This window comes from Hippocampus bargibanti, linkage group LG04 (assembly GCF_051943395.1).
Source record: "Hippocampus bargibanti isolate YZ-2025 linkage group LG04, ASM5194339v1, whole genome shotgun sequence".
Classification (NCBI taxonomy): domain Eukaryota; kingdom Metazoa; phylum Chordata; class Actinopteri; order Syngnathiformes; family Syngnathidae; genus Hippocampus; species Hippocampus bargibanti.
In genome coordinates, this window is record NC_142737.1 from 14,381,765 (window position 1) to 14,397,052 (window position 15,288).

The window sequence follows — 15,288 nt, forward strand, 5'->3', positions numbered from 1 at the left end:
CATCAGAAAAACGTTTTATAGCATCTAAAATGCCCAAAACACGCAGGCTGATATTTTTAGTCAAATGCAAAAAAACAATAAAAATGACTTAAAGTGTCTCAAAACCGCCCCCTTGTTCGTGACGTCACTATGGGCCACACACTGCCTTGCTCCAGAATCAAAACAATGGCTTCAGAGAGTTCAGATTCGGAGAAGATGCTTTCTTGTTACTCATCCAGTTATGAATATGATTCAAATAGTTCTGAAGAGGAAAGCATAAATGTTTGCAATCAATTAAAGAAGTCCTTCCGTATCAATTTGAGCCGTCTCCAAGCAATGAAACCGGTGAATATCTGGACTCCGATGTAGCGGCCAGAAAATGCACAAGATAGCACACAAGCTGCGTTTCGTCCAGTACATGAAATGGGCTGATATGTCCGCTGGGAATTTGTGTAAACTTACACCTTTATGTGTATTACCGCAATTGGCTGCCACACGATTCACCATCGCGTTATTTATGTAGTTTATCTTCGAATTTCTTGATCAACACGGTGTTTTCAGATGAAAAAAAGTACCCAAAATGCATTGTGTGTCGCTGTCTCAGTCATGGGCGTTCCGAGGGGCATCGTCATCAACTCGAAAACAAGACTTCATTAATATTCAGCGCAAGTCTTAAAACATGAAATATAGCAATATGTGGTGGAATCTTTGTAAAATGCACTCAGTAGAAGTCATTTGAAGTGATTTTACAAATTATGGACGCAACTTGTCCGCAGGTGTCGGTTGTCCTTTGAGGTAGAATTAGAGAGGAAGGTCACATTTTAAAAAGTAAACTTTAAATATACAACTTCAGTTTGGTAATGTTAACTTCACAGTGTTGTATGTTGGTTACTTTCTTTTTCTTCATAATAGTTTACTTTGTTGTGAACTCCACTTTTATTTGACATGAAATGTCATCATAACCTGTTTAATTTCCATCCATCCATTTTCCGTACCTCTTATTCCTCATTGGGGTCACGGGGGGTGCTGGAGCCTATCTCAGCTGTCTTCGGGCACGAGGCGGGGGACACCCTGAATTGGTTGCCAGCCAATCGCAGGGCACACAAAGACATACAACAGTCACTCTCACATCCACACCTAGGGACAATTTGGAATGGCCAATCTGCCTGCGATGCATTTTTTTTTAATGCGGGAGGAAACCGGAGGACCCGGAGAAAACGCACGCGGGCCCGGGGCGAACATGCAAGCTCCACACAGGGAGGCCGGACCGGGACGCGAACCGGCGACCTCTGCCATTATTAACGTATTGCGAATTGCCCCAACAGTGTTGTCCAAAAGATTTTGTCCGATTGATGCTACAACCAGTCTATAATAGTTGTAATTATTCAAATAATACCAAAAAATGTTGGGCATCTGTTTAAGACAAACTTTCAAGTTCTATTGTCACTGGAGTGTTGAAGGAAGCAGGAAGTCTGGAGGCTGTGATTCCGGCACACAAGGACTACTAGTACACACGTTAAAGTCATTTAGTCCGGCAATTATAAGAACATCTGGTATTGTAACATGGTATGTATGTGATAAGCAAAACAGCAGGTTCACCCCTTTTTTTGTTCTGATTTCAAAGAAACACTTGGTCAGAATACTTAGTTAAATTCGCAGCTTGGAATCACCCTAAGCAATTTCCTCCCCAATGGCAACCATCTGCATTGGCTTTAAGTCCTCAAAAAGAGCCGCAGCTTTCATGGGGTCGGGGGAAAATGGGCTGCAATAAAGCAAATTAGAGTATCAGTTTGTGTTTTTTCCAGCCGGCTTGACACACACCAAGTGTTTTCCAGCAAGTGTAACTCAGCGGCTTTTCTATGAAGCTATGCAAAATTGGCTCAGCTGTTACTATAACACTGAGAAAGATGGTCTTGATTATCACAGCCCTCCATGAGCGCGTGGATGCCCGCCAAACAGACGCCGGTTTCACGGCCTCTTTCGTGACTGCTTCGCATCTGATGCTGGTGAACTTGTTTGACGTGCGATGGAACCGCACGCCTGCCCAACATCACACTTTGCTATTACGATGCGTTCTCAGTTTCAAGACACATTCAAAAGAATAAAAATAACAGTCTCTACAAATAGAAAAACGAGGCAAAAATAGTTATCTAATCTAATTTAACAAACAAATGATCCTTGTGCTGCAGGACAATCCGCCCAGAGCATGTGGTGCGTTCAGTGTACAAGGCGACGGGTTGCACGGACAACCCTAACCACCATGTGATTTACCTGGAGCACGTGGTGGTGCGCATCACCATCACTCACCCACGCCGGGGAGACCTGTCAATCAACCTCACCTCACCATCGGGGACCAAATCTCAGTTGCTGTCCAACAGGTAGAAAAGGATGTGCTGTGGAAGTTATGAACATTATTTGTGTATTACCGGTAATTAAAATACAAATAACAATCATTTAAATAAAAAAAAAAATCTACCAAATCCTTTTCACATTTTGTGTTAAAATGTAAAAATAATTCCATGCAAACAATAGGATTTTTTATATTTTAACTCATTCACTGCCATTCCTGAATTTATTCGGGAATTGAAATGCATGACGTGGAGCGACATTCCTGAATTTGTTCGGGTTTTGTTTTTTCTTGCGTGCGGGTGCCGATCAAATGCTGGTCAGACCTCTGGCAATGTTTTTCTCTCCCACAAGGGGGCAGCATTTACCTTTTGTACAGCAGCCCCCATTTCAAGATCAGATAACTCCAGACCCATATAATTTAGGAATTAACTCTTTTTTCCTGATGAAAGAAAATAGTCTAAGTTTTCTTACGCTGCATTGAATATATTTATGTAGTCCTAAAACTCAATATTCTGTGGGTCCTGCAATTTGAGTGAAAATGACAAAAACCCTGCAACTGGAGTGGACACATTTTTGCACATCTGGCAGTTAAGATGAACATGATTACAATCTAAAATGCGTTTTTTCCCCAAGTAGAGAAAATCCAAGTTAATCCACAAAAGGGGTGCACGGTTGACAAGTGATCAGTATCTGCCTCACAGTGCCGAGTTCGTGGGTTCGAATCAGGGCTCCACCCTTCCCATGTGGAGTTTGCATGCTCTGTCCATACGCGTGTGTGATTTACTCCGGTTTGGATTGGCTTGGATATACATGTACCTTTATTTGTCTCGCAATGGAGAAATTTACATTTCACGGCAGCAAAATTATGAAAGTAAGTGGAAAGGAAAGAAGGAAATAGAAAAACAAACTACAGGAGCTGTTGGAAAGGCAGCCACTCTCGCGGCACCATCTTGAAGTCAAAAGAACACATTTGAAAAGCAAGCATAGTGAGTTAATGGAACATTCTAAATTATCCTTTGGTGTGCTTTTGAGAGCAAAAGATTTTTTTGTCTAAATGCCGTGCGATTGACTGGCAACTATTTCTGGGTGCACCCTGCCTGCTGCCCAAAGACAGCTGTGTTTAGCCAGTACGCATGCGACCCTCGTGTAAGGAGAAGCAGTTCAGATAATGGCTGGATAAAACAGAATAAAGTCATTTTGGAAAAAAGTACCATAGCAACATTTGAAGATCAAGGAAGCTATAAATGTGGATGTCTAAAAATGCATAAATAGAACTTCAGAGAGTAGCTGTTCTCATGCAAAATAACAAATGTGTTGGAAGAGATGTGCTAGGACACAAAGTGCTTGAATCCTTACCTCATCTGATATAATTTACTGCTTTTGTGTCTTTGGATGTACTCGACACGTAGGTTGTTTGATCACTCCATGGAGGGGTTTAAGAACTGGGAGTTCATGACCACCCACTGCTGGGGGGAGAAGGCAGCGGGTGACTGGGTGCTGGAGATTTATGATTCCCCTTCTCAGCTACGCAGCCAAAAAGTGCCTGGTATGGAAACACTGCTATAGAAGACACAAGTGAATATTTTACTGTACATTATTAATGTGTGTGCATGTGTGGCTCACATTTTGAAATTTCTAGAGCCTTTTCAAACTTTATTACATGCCAGAAGTACATTGAATTTTGTTATTGTTCTGTGTTTTGTCAACTTTGTTAATGAAGGCTGTAAGTTCTTATATTTAAAAGTTGACACAATAAGCCTATACATCACTATGTTGATACTGTATTGTGAAATTCGTTTGTCACTAGTTACACAGAATTGAAATGGGTTCACAATAAATTGCTACCGCTTGTGAATGTTAAGAGCTAACAATCTGATACATGCCAAAGCATCCTGGCATTGAAGGTGGTGTTGTGTTCATAGGCAAGCTGAAGGAGTGGTCACTGGTGCTGTACGGGACCTCGGTACACCCATACTCGTCCTTACGCAGCATGTCTGTTGAGCCCAGATCGACTGATGCCGTGGCGCCCACTGATGAAGAGTTCACAGAAGAGTACAACGGTCGGTCGGTCGGTTTGAATCTTGATCACATTGCATTGGATTGTAATTGATTGTGTGTGTTTCTTGGCAGGTCCTTGTGATTCCGAATGCAATGAGCATGGTTGCGAAGGACCTGGCCCACATCATTGTATCAACTGTCTGCATTACTTCCTCAAGTTCAAGAACAACACCAGGTCTGAATGCTCACATTAAGATTACAGGAAATGTTTGTCTTGCACAGATGGAAAAAACACAGCAACACAAAATGGGATACTGCTGTATATTGTCATCCTGCAGCAAATACACAAACATAGGACAAAATATGGGTAAATATAAGAAATTATATCAGAATCAGAAGCATCTTTATTGCCAAGTATGTGGAACACACAAGGAATTTGTTTCCGGTAGAACACACTGCACGAGTATCATCATCAAAAAATTGCGAAGTGGCACTATACAGTTCCATTTGGGCTACTGTTGAAAGAGTTAGATGGTTAAAGAGTTAATGGCTTGGGGGAAGAAGCTGTTTAAATGTCTGCTGGTTTTGGTGCGCATGGATCGGTAGCGCCTGCCTGAGGGGAGTAGCTGGAAAAGGTGGTGGGCAGGGTGCGGAGGGTCCAGTAGGATTTTCCGCACCCTAGTTTGGATTCTTGCAGTGTGCAAGTCCTCGAGAGTGGGTAGGGCGGTGCCAATGATTTTTTCCGCCGTCCTAACTGTCCGTTGAAGTCGGATTTTGTCCATTTTTGTGGCGGCCCCGAACCAAACGGTGATGGAAGAACACAATATGGATTCGATGACAGCCGTGTAGAAATATTGTGTGATGTACTTGCATTTTGGCAAGGAAAGGCACAGTTGCTTCTGACCCTTTTAACTATTCATTACAAGGGAAACACAGCCAAACACCCAATACAAAATGACAACACTCACAAGCAGCAGCTGTCGGCCACAACATAGACAAACCGGCCAACTCAATATCAGCTTGTGATACCACTCACTGAGCTGCACCCACAATATATTAAGTAAAATAATTCTTTTACATTCCCCTTTATTGTTTAGATTTTGTATTGGCTACTGTCCTATTTTACTGTATTGAAAGCATAAAAAAATAAATGGTAGCAGAGTAAAAGCTTCTTCGTTAACCTCATTTTGTTCATCATCGTGTGCAACTTTAGCATCCCTTCTGGATGAACGTGTGAGCTAATTGCCATTGTGTCAGCTGGGCTCTGCGCTCATAAAAGGTAGAAGAGCCAGAATGAGGGCGCATGGCATGTCGCCCTGCCGTCAGCCTGCCCTGGAGGGGCGGTGCCCTTCTGCACCACCGCAGGGGGTGCTTGATGAGCCCTCATTAGTGGTGTGGGTGTTTTGTGAGTCAGAGAGTCAGAGTCAATGAGTAAATGAGTCAGTGAGTGAGTAGTGAGTGAGTAGTGAGTCAGTCAGTGAGTCAGTCAGTGAGTTAGCCAGTGAGTCAGTCAGTGAGTCGGTGAGCGAGTCAGTGAGCGAGTCAGTGAGCCAGTGTCAGTGAGTGCAATGACTCACCATTTTTTTCTCTCCTGAATGAAAAAGTCCTCATTACTAGCAATAATTGTTCTAGATCAGCGGTGGTCCCTTTGCAGGAAATTTTAGGAGTTACGATGTTATTAAAGAATTAATTTTTCAGAAAGTCGTATGTTAACCAATTCCCTGATGAAACATTTCAAATATATATAAAAAAAATTCTGCATTAACAAAATATTTAAAATCACTCAATTAACACGCTGTTAAAATGTTAGATCTGAAATTGCTCAAAATCAACAAAAAAATAAAATAAAATCATCAGACTCTCATTAATGTCAAGTCTCGGTGCGCAGGTTGAAGATTACAGAAAGATCAATGTGTTTTTTTCAGCATAAAATATTTGAGAAGCACTACCGTATGCAGTGCATGAACACAGACCAACACCCTCGACTGTGAGATAGCTACTATTTCTAGGAAAGAAAAACACTTTCAAATATGACTTTTTTTTCAGGATGTGCGTGTCCGAGTGCCCAAGTGGCTTCTTTCGCGATGATAAGAAGCGCTGCAAGAAGTGCTCATCGTTGTGTGAAACCTGCATGGGCAGCCGCAGTGACCAGTGTACCACGTGCAGGCACGGATTCCACCTCAATGAAGGCTCCCATACCTGTGTGGCTAACTGTGGCGATGCTTTTTACCTCGACCACGGTAAGGGGCCATGGAAAAAGCAAAACACACCCGTATGAAGCAGAACTTATCATACATGACCTCACTTCATGCTACACTCAACTCGCTTCCACTTTTCAGTTTAATCGGCATTATGTATCTGTATATGTATTTGTGTACATCCCGCAGTCTATCGCAAGATGTGTTGCTCTTTATATTACAATGATGTCAATTGGATTTTCATACGCATTAACAACATTCATCACAATTTAAGATGTGGGTAGAATTTAGTTTGCAATGTGAACGAGACAATGTTTCATTTTATTTGGGTGGCGGGGGGGTTGGAATGAGCCAAATGTTCAGAGACTCAGCTTGGGTTTCTCATGTTTGTTGACAGATTGGTTTTAAATTGTAAAATGAGCATGTCTTTCAAACTTGTCGTGTATATACACGCTACTTTATCCTGAATTGACCCGAAACGAGATTGATGAACTGCGATAAAAATGGAACGAGACCAAAAAAGGATCATGTAATAATTCGCTCGATTTATTGGTCTGCTGCCGATCCAGCATCCTGGCAGCAGATACGTTGCCTTTGTGTCCAAGTTCAATCATAACATTTCCTCGGGCCAAAGATGTTGTAGATACTTTCCCTCTTTTTCACCCCGCACTGTGTTTGCGGTAAATGACTCCATTTGCTTCAGGCTGACAACAACCTGAAAGGAATCCTAATGGCCCACAGTGTTGGATGGGGCCTTTCTTGAGGAGGGCTGTTGAAATTTGTGCCGTTAAAAAAAAGAAAAAACATACATTTTAGTTGTAAAAAGTGATACCTGAACATTTGTTACTGACTAGTCTGGGTGGGTGTGGGGGAATAAAAGAGTTGGGCAGGGTGGAGGGGTAAGGTCCGTGTTTCAAGGCAAATTATCAAAGTTTCATGCACTTCACAGAATTGGTTATTTATTGCTTGTTGTGCAGTTCGTCATGAACACTTACCAAGTTTTGTGTTTATCGGATTACATGGTTGATGCCAAATCGTAATACGGGGTGGGAGGTGGGGTGGTTCAATTTCAGATAACAGCCTGCGAATATAGACACAGCCTCACTTTCTCTGAAAATCCACCTGCCACATATACACGTGTCAGTACCCTCTTCTTAAACATTGGGTTTTTTCAAATGTGGTATGGTCAATGGATGTGGCCAGACATTTTTTTGTGCTACAGTGATACCTCAGTTTACAAACTTAAATGGTTCCCAGAAAGTGTGTAACGCGAAAAGATCATCTGCCAAACATTTATTTCCCATAAGAAGCCATTAAAAATGAGAATAATCCATTCCCAGGTCCCCATAAAACATAATTTTCTACTAAATAAGCCTTGAAGGACAACCAACGTCACTTTTTTGTTTCTTTACTGACATCAGAAAAATGTTTATTAGCATCTAAAATACCCAAAACACGCAGTATGATATTTTTATTCAAATGCAAAACACCAATAAAAATGACTGAAAGTCTCCAAAATCTGCAAAAAATTGAGCTGCGAATTGGGCATTTTCAGAAAGTCCCGCCCCTAATTCGTGACGTCACGCCAAGACGTCTTGCATTGCTGCAAATCAAAACAATGGCTTCAGATTCGGAGAATATGCTTTCTTGTTACACATCCAGTTATGAATATGATTCAAATAGTTCTGAAGAGGAAAGCATACATGTTTGCAATCGATTAAAAAATTTATTCCGTGCCATTATGAGGCAACATTGAGGGGAGATGTCTCAACGAAAAAGAGGCACAATATGGCGACCTCCTTTGGCCACCTCCGTTTCCACAGGCTGATAAATTCCTTATATGGAGCTTGGACGCCCTCTTCTGGCGGCTTTTGGGTGCAATACGGTCCCCAGACCAAACAAGTACAGCAAAATACATTGATGTGATGGAAGGACTGCTACAATGCGTCTTTTTTACAGTAAAGGGCGGTCCTTTAGTGACGTCACGTATGGACTCTTCACCAACTCAAAACCAAGACTTCCTGAATATTCAGCGCGAGTCTTAAAACGTAAAATATAGCTATATGCGGTGGAATCTTTGTAAAATACACTCAGTAGAAGTCATTTGAAGCCATTTTACAAATTATGGACACAACTTGTCTGGAGACGTCGGTTGTCCTTTAAGGTCCTGTAAACTACGTTTTGGTTTATCTGAGGACATAGCAATGGAATGTGTTTGCTAGCCCACAAAATAGAAGCGGCTAGTTTTGAAACTTTGTGATTTTTTTGACAAATGAACTAGCAACTGTTCATATGTTTCAAGGAATGTACTGTCGCACATTGCTGAAATTGATCCCGTCGTTGTATCTTGTCCCCCAGGGAAGCAATTCTCTGATACTCTCACAAAATAGCCACTAATCTTTAATTTTTAGATAAACTCATAAGAACGGACAATCCACTGGGACCTCTTAAAATTACCACGATGTTTAAAACAGCATTGCTTGCTGTAAAATAACTTTCGCAAAGTGACCATTATTCGTGAGAAGAACAGTGTGGGAGTAGATAAACCATGGGTTTAAGTCATCAATTGTGTTTTTATGGCTTCATTTGTTATGGAGGATTTTAGAGGTATTTGCAACACTCATTTCATTATTATAACATTTTAACAAGATGGCGGACGGCCACATTACTAGATTTATATTTTATAACTTGAAAAGTTTGGTCGGACTTTTAATATTCTTGCCCTGCTGTTGGGATAGCAGAGCAGTTCTAATGTTTTATGAATGTGTCTTAGAGGAGAGTGAGTGTGTGTGTCCATGTGTTGTATGGGTCATCGTCGTCTTGGTTCCCCAGCTGTTGCGCCTCTCCACTTTTCCACCCCCCAAATCCTGACACTTCCTGCTGTTTTGCTCATTTTCTGCTTACTTCCTTCACTCCCCGGATGAAATATTATTTATCTGTGTCTGTGCAAGTGCATTTGTGTATGTGTGTGTCTATGTGACATTCTTGTCTGGTGTCTTGCAGATTCCAACATTTGCAGGAGATGTCCGGAGAACTGCAAGAAATGCACCACCTCCAATTTCTGCACAGAATGTAAACAGGGAACCAGGTGAGCTCCAAAAACTTAACTCAACAATAATCAAACGTATATTCACAGTTCAACATTCACATTTTTTTTTTCATTTTCTGAAGCATTCGAAGATTTAAAATCACGCAACTTATCATTTCCGCGACTTTTTTCTTGACCTCGTCGCTATTTTTACATTGTGACACCAGTGTCCAGACAGACACCACCGTGGGGATTCAAAGCAATCTGAAAAATTTGCATTGCCCACAACACCAATCTCACCTCTGATGGGAAGTTTTATGAAACTTAAATAAAAACATAACTTAATTGTTAGAAAATCTTTGTCTAGCCATTTTCAATTCTATACACCATGGAAACAATTTATTTAATATTTCAACTGATCCACTTTGATTTTGCTGCCCACAACAGGTTCTACAAGAGAGAAAGCTAACACCAGCCATGTTATTTAATTAAAATAGTATTTACCTACTAATTTACATTTCACAACAGCAAAGTCATGAAAGTAAGAGGAAAGGAAAGGCAGAAGTAGAACAACCAATACAGGAATTGCTGTAAAGGCAGCCACTTTCGTGGTTCCATCTTGAAGTAAAAACAACAACAACAAACTAAATAACAAATAATCTGACACAACACAAAAGACACAGTCATTCAATCTTAAACACTTTCTACACCCTCTTTGTTGCATGAAGAGGATCAAAGCATCATTTTCACAAGTGGATCAGGGACATCATGGTGGAATGTGCATGTCTGCTACAAGCTAAATGTTGAAAGCAAACATGAAGCATCCATTGACGAAATAAATTGTCTCACATCTGCTGCCCCACGTAAATCCGCTTCAAATCCAAACCGTGACAGTTCCACATACACATCGACGCTCTGTGCTTTTATTCACACATTTGTAAAGAAAAACGTATTCCTATTATTTCTGCGGAAGTTGACACAAATTAACGCTGTTTCAATTGATTATTATTATTCATTTTCAGTCCTTTTTGGGTGCTTCCATGTTATTAAGGCCCCGGGAAGCTGTTTAAAATTGGAAAAATACACTGTCAGCAGCTGTTGGGGCGTCTCTATGAAGTGGACAGTCTTTCACTCTATGACCCAGCAAGCCACTTCAAGCCCGGACCCACACACCAAGATGAGCCATTTTGTGTTCTGCTCGGCTTTTTTGAAGACGCTTTCATCTCTTAAGACGTTTAAGTTAGCCACACGGCCTAAGGAGCCATCATTTCCTCAGTCCAGACACATTCACGCACACATACACTGTCTGTCGGAAAGTCGGGGTGAAGAGGGGTCCAGATGATTTCTTGGAATTCCCAGCTAATGCAGAACAGCTGTTTTTCAGCTGAGCACGGTGCTGAAAGAAGTCCTCACCGCAAACACACACCAGGCATCATTGGCTAGACTTTCATCAAAAAGCTGGCCTATACCGCCATACATTTGTAGTGTTTTTCAAAGTGGGGAAACGGAACATTCGGTCCATCTGCAAAGTTAAACATCATCTGACACACGAGCAGTTTGCCAAGGTATTTTCAACCTCCTGTTGGTTTTTTCAGTACAATGCAAATGTTTGTGAGTCAAAGTCAAGTCAAAGTCAGTGTGACCTCCTGCTTTCCTTTAAAAAAACGTCAATAAAACATCAGCACGGTGATGACAAATTCTGGTCCACCATCCGGCGTCTCAGGAGGGGAAAGCAGTGCACCACTAACACTGTGTACAGTGAGGGTGGGGCGCTGCTGACTTCGACTCGAGACGTCGTGAACCGGTGGGCAGAGTACTTCGAAGACCTCCTCAACTCCACCAACACGCCTTCCTTGGAGGAAGCAGTGTCTGGGGACTCCGAGGTGGGCCCTCCGATCCTTGTGACTGAAGTCACCGAGGTGGTTAAAAAGCTCCTCGGTGGCAAGGCCCCGGGGGTGGATGAGATCCGACCGGAGTTCCTAAAGGCTCTGGATGTTGTGGGGCTCTCTGCAACATTGCGTGGTCATCGGGGAGAGTGCCTCTGGATTGGCAGACCAGGGTGGTGGTCCCCCTTTTTAAAAAGGGGGACCGGAGGGTGTGTTCCAACTACAGAGGGATCACACTCCTCAGCCTCCCCGGAAAGGTCTATTCAGGGGTCCTAGAGGGGCGGGTCCGTCGGAAAGTCGAGCCTCAGATTGAGGAGGAACAGTGTGGTTTTCGTCCCAGCCGCGGAACAGTGGACCAGCTCTACACCCTTAGCAGGGTCCTCGAGGGCGCATGGGAATTCGCCCAACCACTCTACATGTGTTTTGTAGACTTGGAGAAAGCGTTTGACCGTGTCCCTCGTGGAGTTCTGTGGAGGGTACTTTGGGAGTATGGAATACAGGAGCGGCTGATACGGGCCGTTCGGTCCCTATATGACCGATGTCAGAGTCTGGTTCGCATTGCCGGCAGTAAGTCGGAATCGTTTCCAGTGAGGGTTGGGCTTCGCCAAGGCTGCCCTTTGTCACCGATTCTGTTCATAACCTTTATGGACAGAATTTCTAGGCGCAGCCGAAGCGTTGAAGGTTTCCGTTTTGGTAGCCTCAGTATAGCATCTCTGCTTTTTGCAGATGATGTTGTACTGTTGGGGCCTTCAAGTGGAGCTCTCCAACTCTCGCTGGAGCGTTTCGCAGCCGAATGTGAAGCCGCTGGGATGAGAATCAGCACCTCCAAATCTGAGACAATGGTTCTCAGTCGGAAAAGGGTGGAGTGCCCTCTCCGGGTCGGGGAGGAGATTTTGCCTCAAGTGGAGGAGCTTAAGTATCTGGGTGTCTTGTTCACGAGTGAGGGTGAAAGGGATCGAGAGGTCGACAGGCGGATCGGTGCGGCGTCTGCCGTGATGCGGACTTTGTACCGATCTGTCGTGGTGAAGAAGGAGCTGAGCCAAAAAGCAAAGCTCTCAATCTACCGGTCGATCTACGTCCCAACCCTCATCTATGGTCACGAGCTATGGGTTGTGTCCGAAAGAACGAGATCCCGGATGCAAGCGGCCGAAATGAGCTTTCTCCGTCGGGTGTCCGGGCTCTCCCTTAGAGATAAGGTGAGAAGCTCGGTCATCCGGGAGGGGCTCAAAGTCGAGCCGCTTCTCCTCCACATCGAGAGGAGCCAGATGAGGTGGCTCGGGCATCTGATTAGGATGCCCCCGGGACGTCTCCCTCGCGAGGTGTTCCGGGCATGTCCCACTGGCAGGAGACCCCGGGGACGACCCAGAACACGCTGGAGAGACTATGTCTCCCAGCTGGCATGGGAACGCCTCGGGATCCGCCAGGACGAGCTGGAAAAAGTGGCTGGGGAGAGGGAAGTCTGGGCTTCCCTACTGAAGCTGCTGCCCCCGCGACCCGATCCCGGATAAGCGGCAGAAGATGGATGGATGGATGGATGGATGGTGATGACATAGCACCATCTTTATTAGTATAAATAAGGTATAAAGTATAAAGGCCAAAAATAATGAGGCACTTGCTGAGTACAGTATTTTCCGGTGTATGAACTTGCGCCCTATACGCAGATGCGCCTTATATGTGAAGTAATATTAAGCCATAACAGTTCTTGCAACTACTCTCAGCAGCCACTGATTCCATTTCCCCTGTATAAGGGGCCATGCATAAGCCTAGCCTCTACTACTGTAACGCCTTATAATGTGGTGGGCCTTATATTTGGAAGGCTTTTAACTATTTATATATTATATTAGAAAAACCCTTTTCATTTATAGAAGGTTCGCCTTTTAGTCTGGTGTGCGTTATATATGGAAAACGTTTGAGAATACTGTATTTTCTGGTATATAAGGTGCTCCGGAGTATAAAGTGCACCCCCAGTGAACGGTGTATTTTCAAACTTTTTCCATATATATGACGCACGGACTATAAGGCGCACCCTGAATGAATGAAAAAGGTTTTCCCAATATAATATCTAAAGTTTTCCTATTATAACGCACACCACATTATAAGGCACTACAGTAGAGGCTGGGGTTTACCCACTACTTCTACGGGCGGGAAATGGAGTCGATGGGTGCTGAAAGTAGTTGCGAGACCTAGCTAGCTATGTAGCTATTTAGCTAGCTAGCTAGCTGTCTAGCTGGGTCTCTATTAGCTATCTGTTAGCTAGCTGGCTAGCTTTCTATCTATTTGAGTTACTTCCGGGTTGAGTGAACGCATGTGACTGTAAAGTGACCTTGAGAGTTTTGAAAGGCGCTTAGAAATTTATTATTATTATTATTATTATTATTATTATTATTATTGTGGCTCAATATTACTTCACATATAAGGCGCACCTGTGTATGAGGCGCAGGGTCATCTTTTGAAGAAAATCAAGGCAATTGTGCGTGCCTTATTATTCGGAAAATAGGGTAATATTTCAGAATAATATATTGCCACAGTGTCCATTAGTCTTGCCTTTAATGCTGCAATCTTGGTTTGCCTTGCATGCTGCGATATTAATCTCCAAAAGTGTCCATTCTGCAGCAGTGGTCCGTCCTCAGGCGGGTAACATAAATTGTAATCTAATTTACTGCTACCTAAAATGCATTTTGTCCAAAGGCCTCCACCCTCATACAGTAGGTACCTGCTTGCTAAAATATGAACGAGTGTTTTATGTCCAGTTTACAAGGTAACAAATGTCAGATGACATGCGACGCTGGTTCCTACTACAACGGCCATCGGAGAACTTGTGAGCCCTGCCACCGCGCTTGTGCCACTTGCGCGGGTAAGATGTTAAGATTTGCAACTCAAGGAAACACCAAGTTCCAAAAACTATGTGATTTTATTATTTGGAAGGCACGGGTATCGAGGCATGCACCAAGTGCGCGGACGGCTACCTGCTGGAGGACTGGCGTTGTGTATCTACTTGCAGCAACGGCTACTACTTGTCAGAGCAGACAATCGAAGGAGGCCAAGTGCAGAGGTCCTGTAAGAAGTAAGTTATTTTTAACACCACAGTCTCCATGTTGCTGCCTTAGCTTTGGTCTCATTTCAAATAATCAAGCAGACCTGCTGTAACATTTGTTCAACGTGTTCTGTAGTATGATAGATAATACAGTTACTTTATTTTGCTCCAATATGCTCCAAGGCATTTGTGACCCTAATGACCGGCATGATGCAAAATGGAGGGAGTTTGAAATACTGCCAAATGATTATCGGTACCTTTGACATCCATTTTCCACAAACTGAGCTTTGTTTACGGATTTGTGGGCGTTTCTCACTTAATTTTGCATTTGGGAATCCTGTAATGGCGCATGTGGTTCCACATCTACTCGGTGACATTGTCCAACTGTATTTCCCTCAGTAGTTTTAAAGTCATTTAGACTGAGAGGGAATAATCCACAGTCGAAAGATACTGTGTTGTACCTAAGTGAGTACATTTTTGCCCTGGTCAGGTGTGACCATAGCTGCTATGAGTGCTTGGGGCCCGGTGAGAGGAACTGCAGCAGCTGTGTCAGCGGTTACAATCTGGAGGTGGGAGCCTGCGTGGTCAGCACCATCTGCAAAGATGGTGAGTTTTCATCTTTTTCTTATCCCACTCGTTGTACGCAAAGCTTCTGCTTGCACGTCCAAAAGGTGTTTAACAAACTCACGCAACTGCATGCTTCTAACGGTCAAAAGTGGACCCTTGAAACTCCAAGACTGTTCAAGGAAGATTTCAAATAATTCAAACACATTAAAACAATTTAAAGCAAAAGTATATTTCATCACAAATTATAAT

The 15,288-nt window shown here is 43.1% G+C and overlaps 1 protein-coding gene across 5 annotated transcripts in view; it reads left to right on the plus strand.

Moving 5' to 3' along the window:
* The window catches only part of LOC148899148 (proprotein convertase subtilisin/kexin type 5-like), a 99,910-nt gene that overhangs the window by 51,737 nt on the left and 32,885 nt on the right, over positions 1–15,288 (plus strand). For all 5 annotated transcript variants that reach the window (XM_088994206.1, XM_088994205.1, XM_088994209.1 and 2 more), the window contains 9 exons: positions 2,169–2,357; positions 3,738–3,874; positions 4,251–4,388; positions 4,459–4,561; positions 6,373–6,566; positions 9,528–9,612; positions 14,189–14,292; positions 14,364–14,502; positions 14,963–15,078. In XM_088994206.1, the coding sequence (XP_088850332.1) occupies positions 2,169–2,357; positions 3,738–3,874; positions 4,251–4,388; positions 4,459–4,561; positions 6,373–6,566; positions 9,528–9,612; positions 14,189–14,292; positions 14,364–14,502; positions 14,963–15,078 (1,205 nt within the window). The remainder of the gene's footprint in view (positions 1–2,168; positions 2,358–3,737; positions 3,875–4,250; positions 4,389–4,458; positions 4,562–6,372; positions 6,567–9,527; positions 9,613–14,188; positions 14,293–14,363; positions 14,503–14,962; positions 15,079–15,288) is intronic.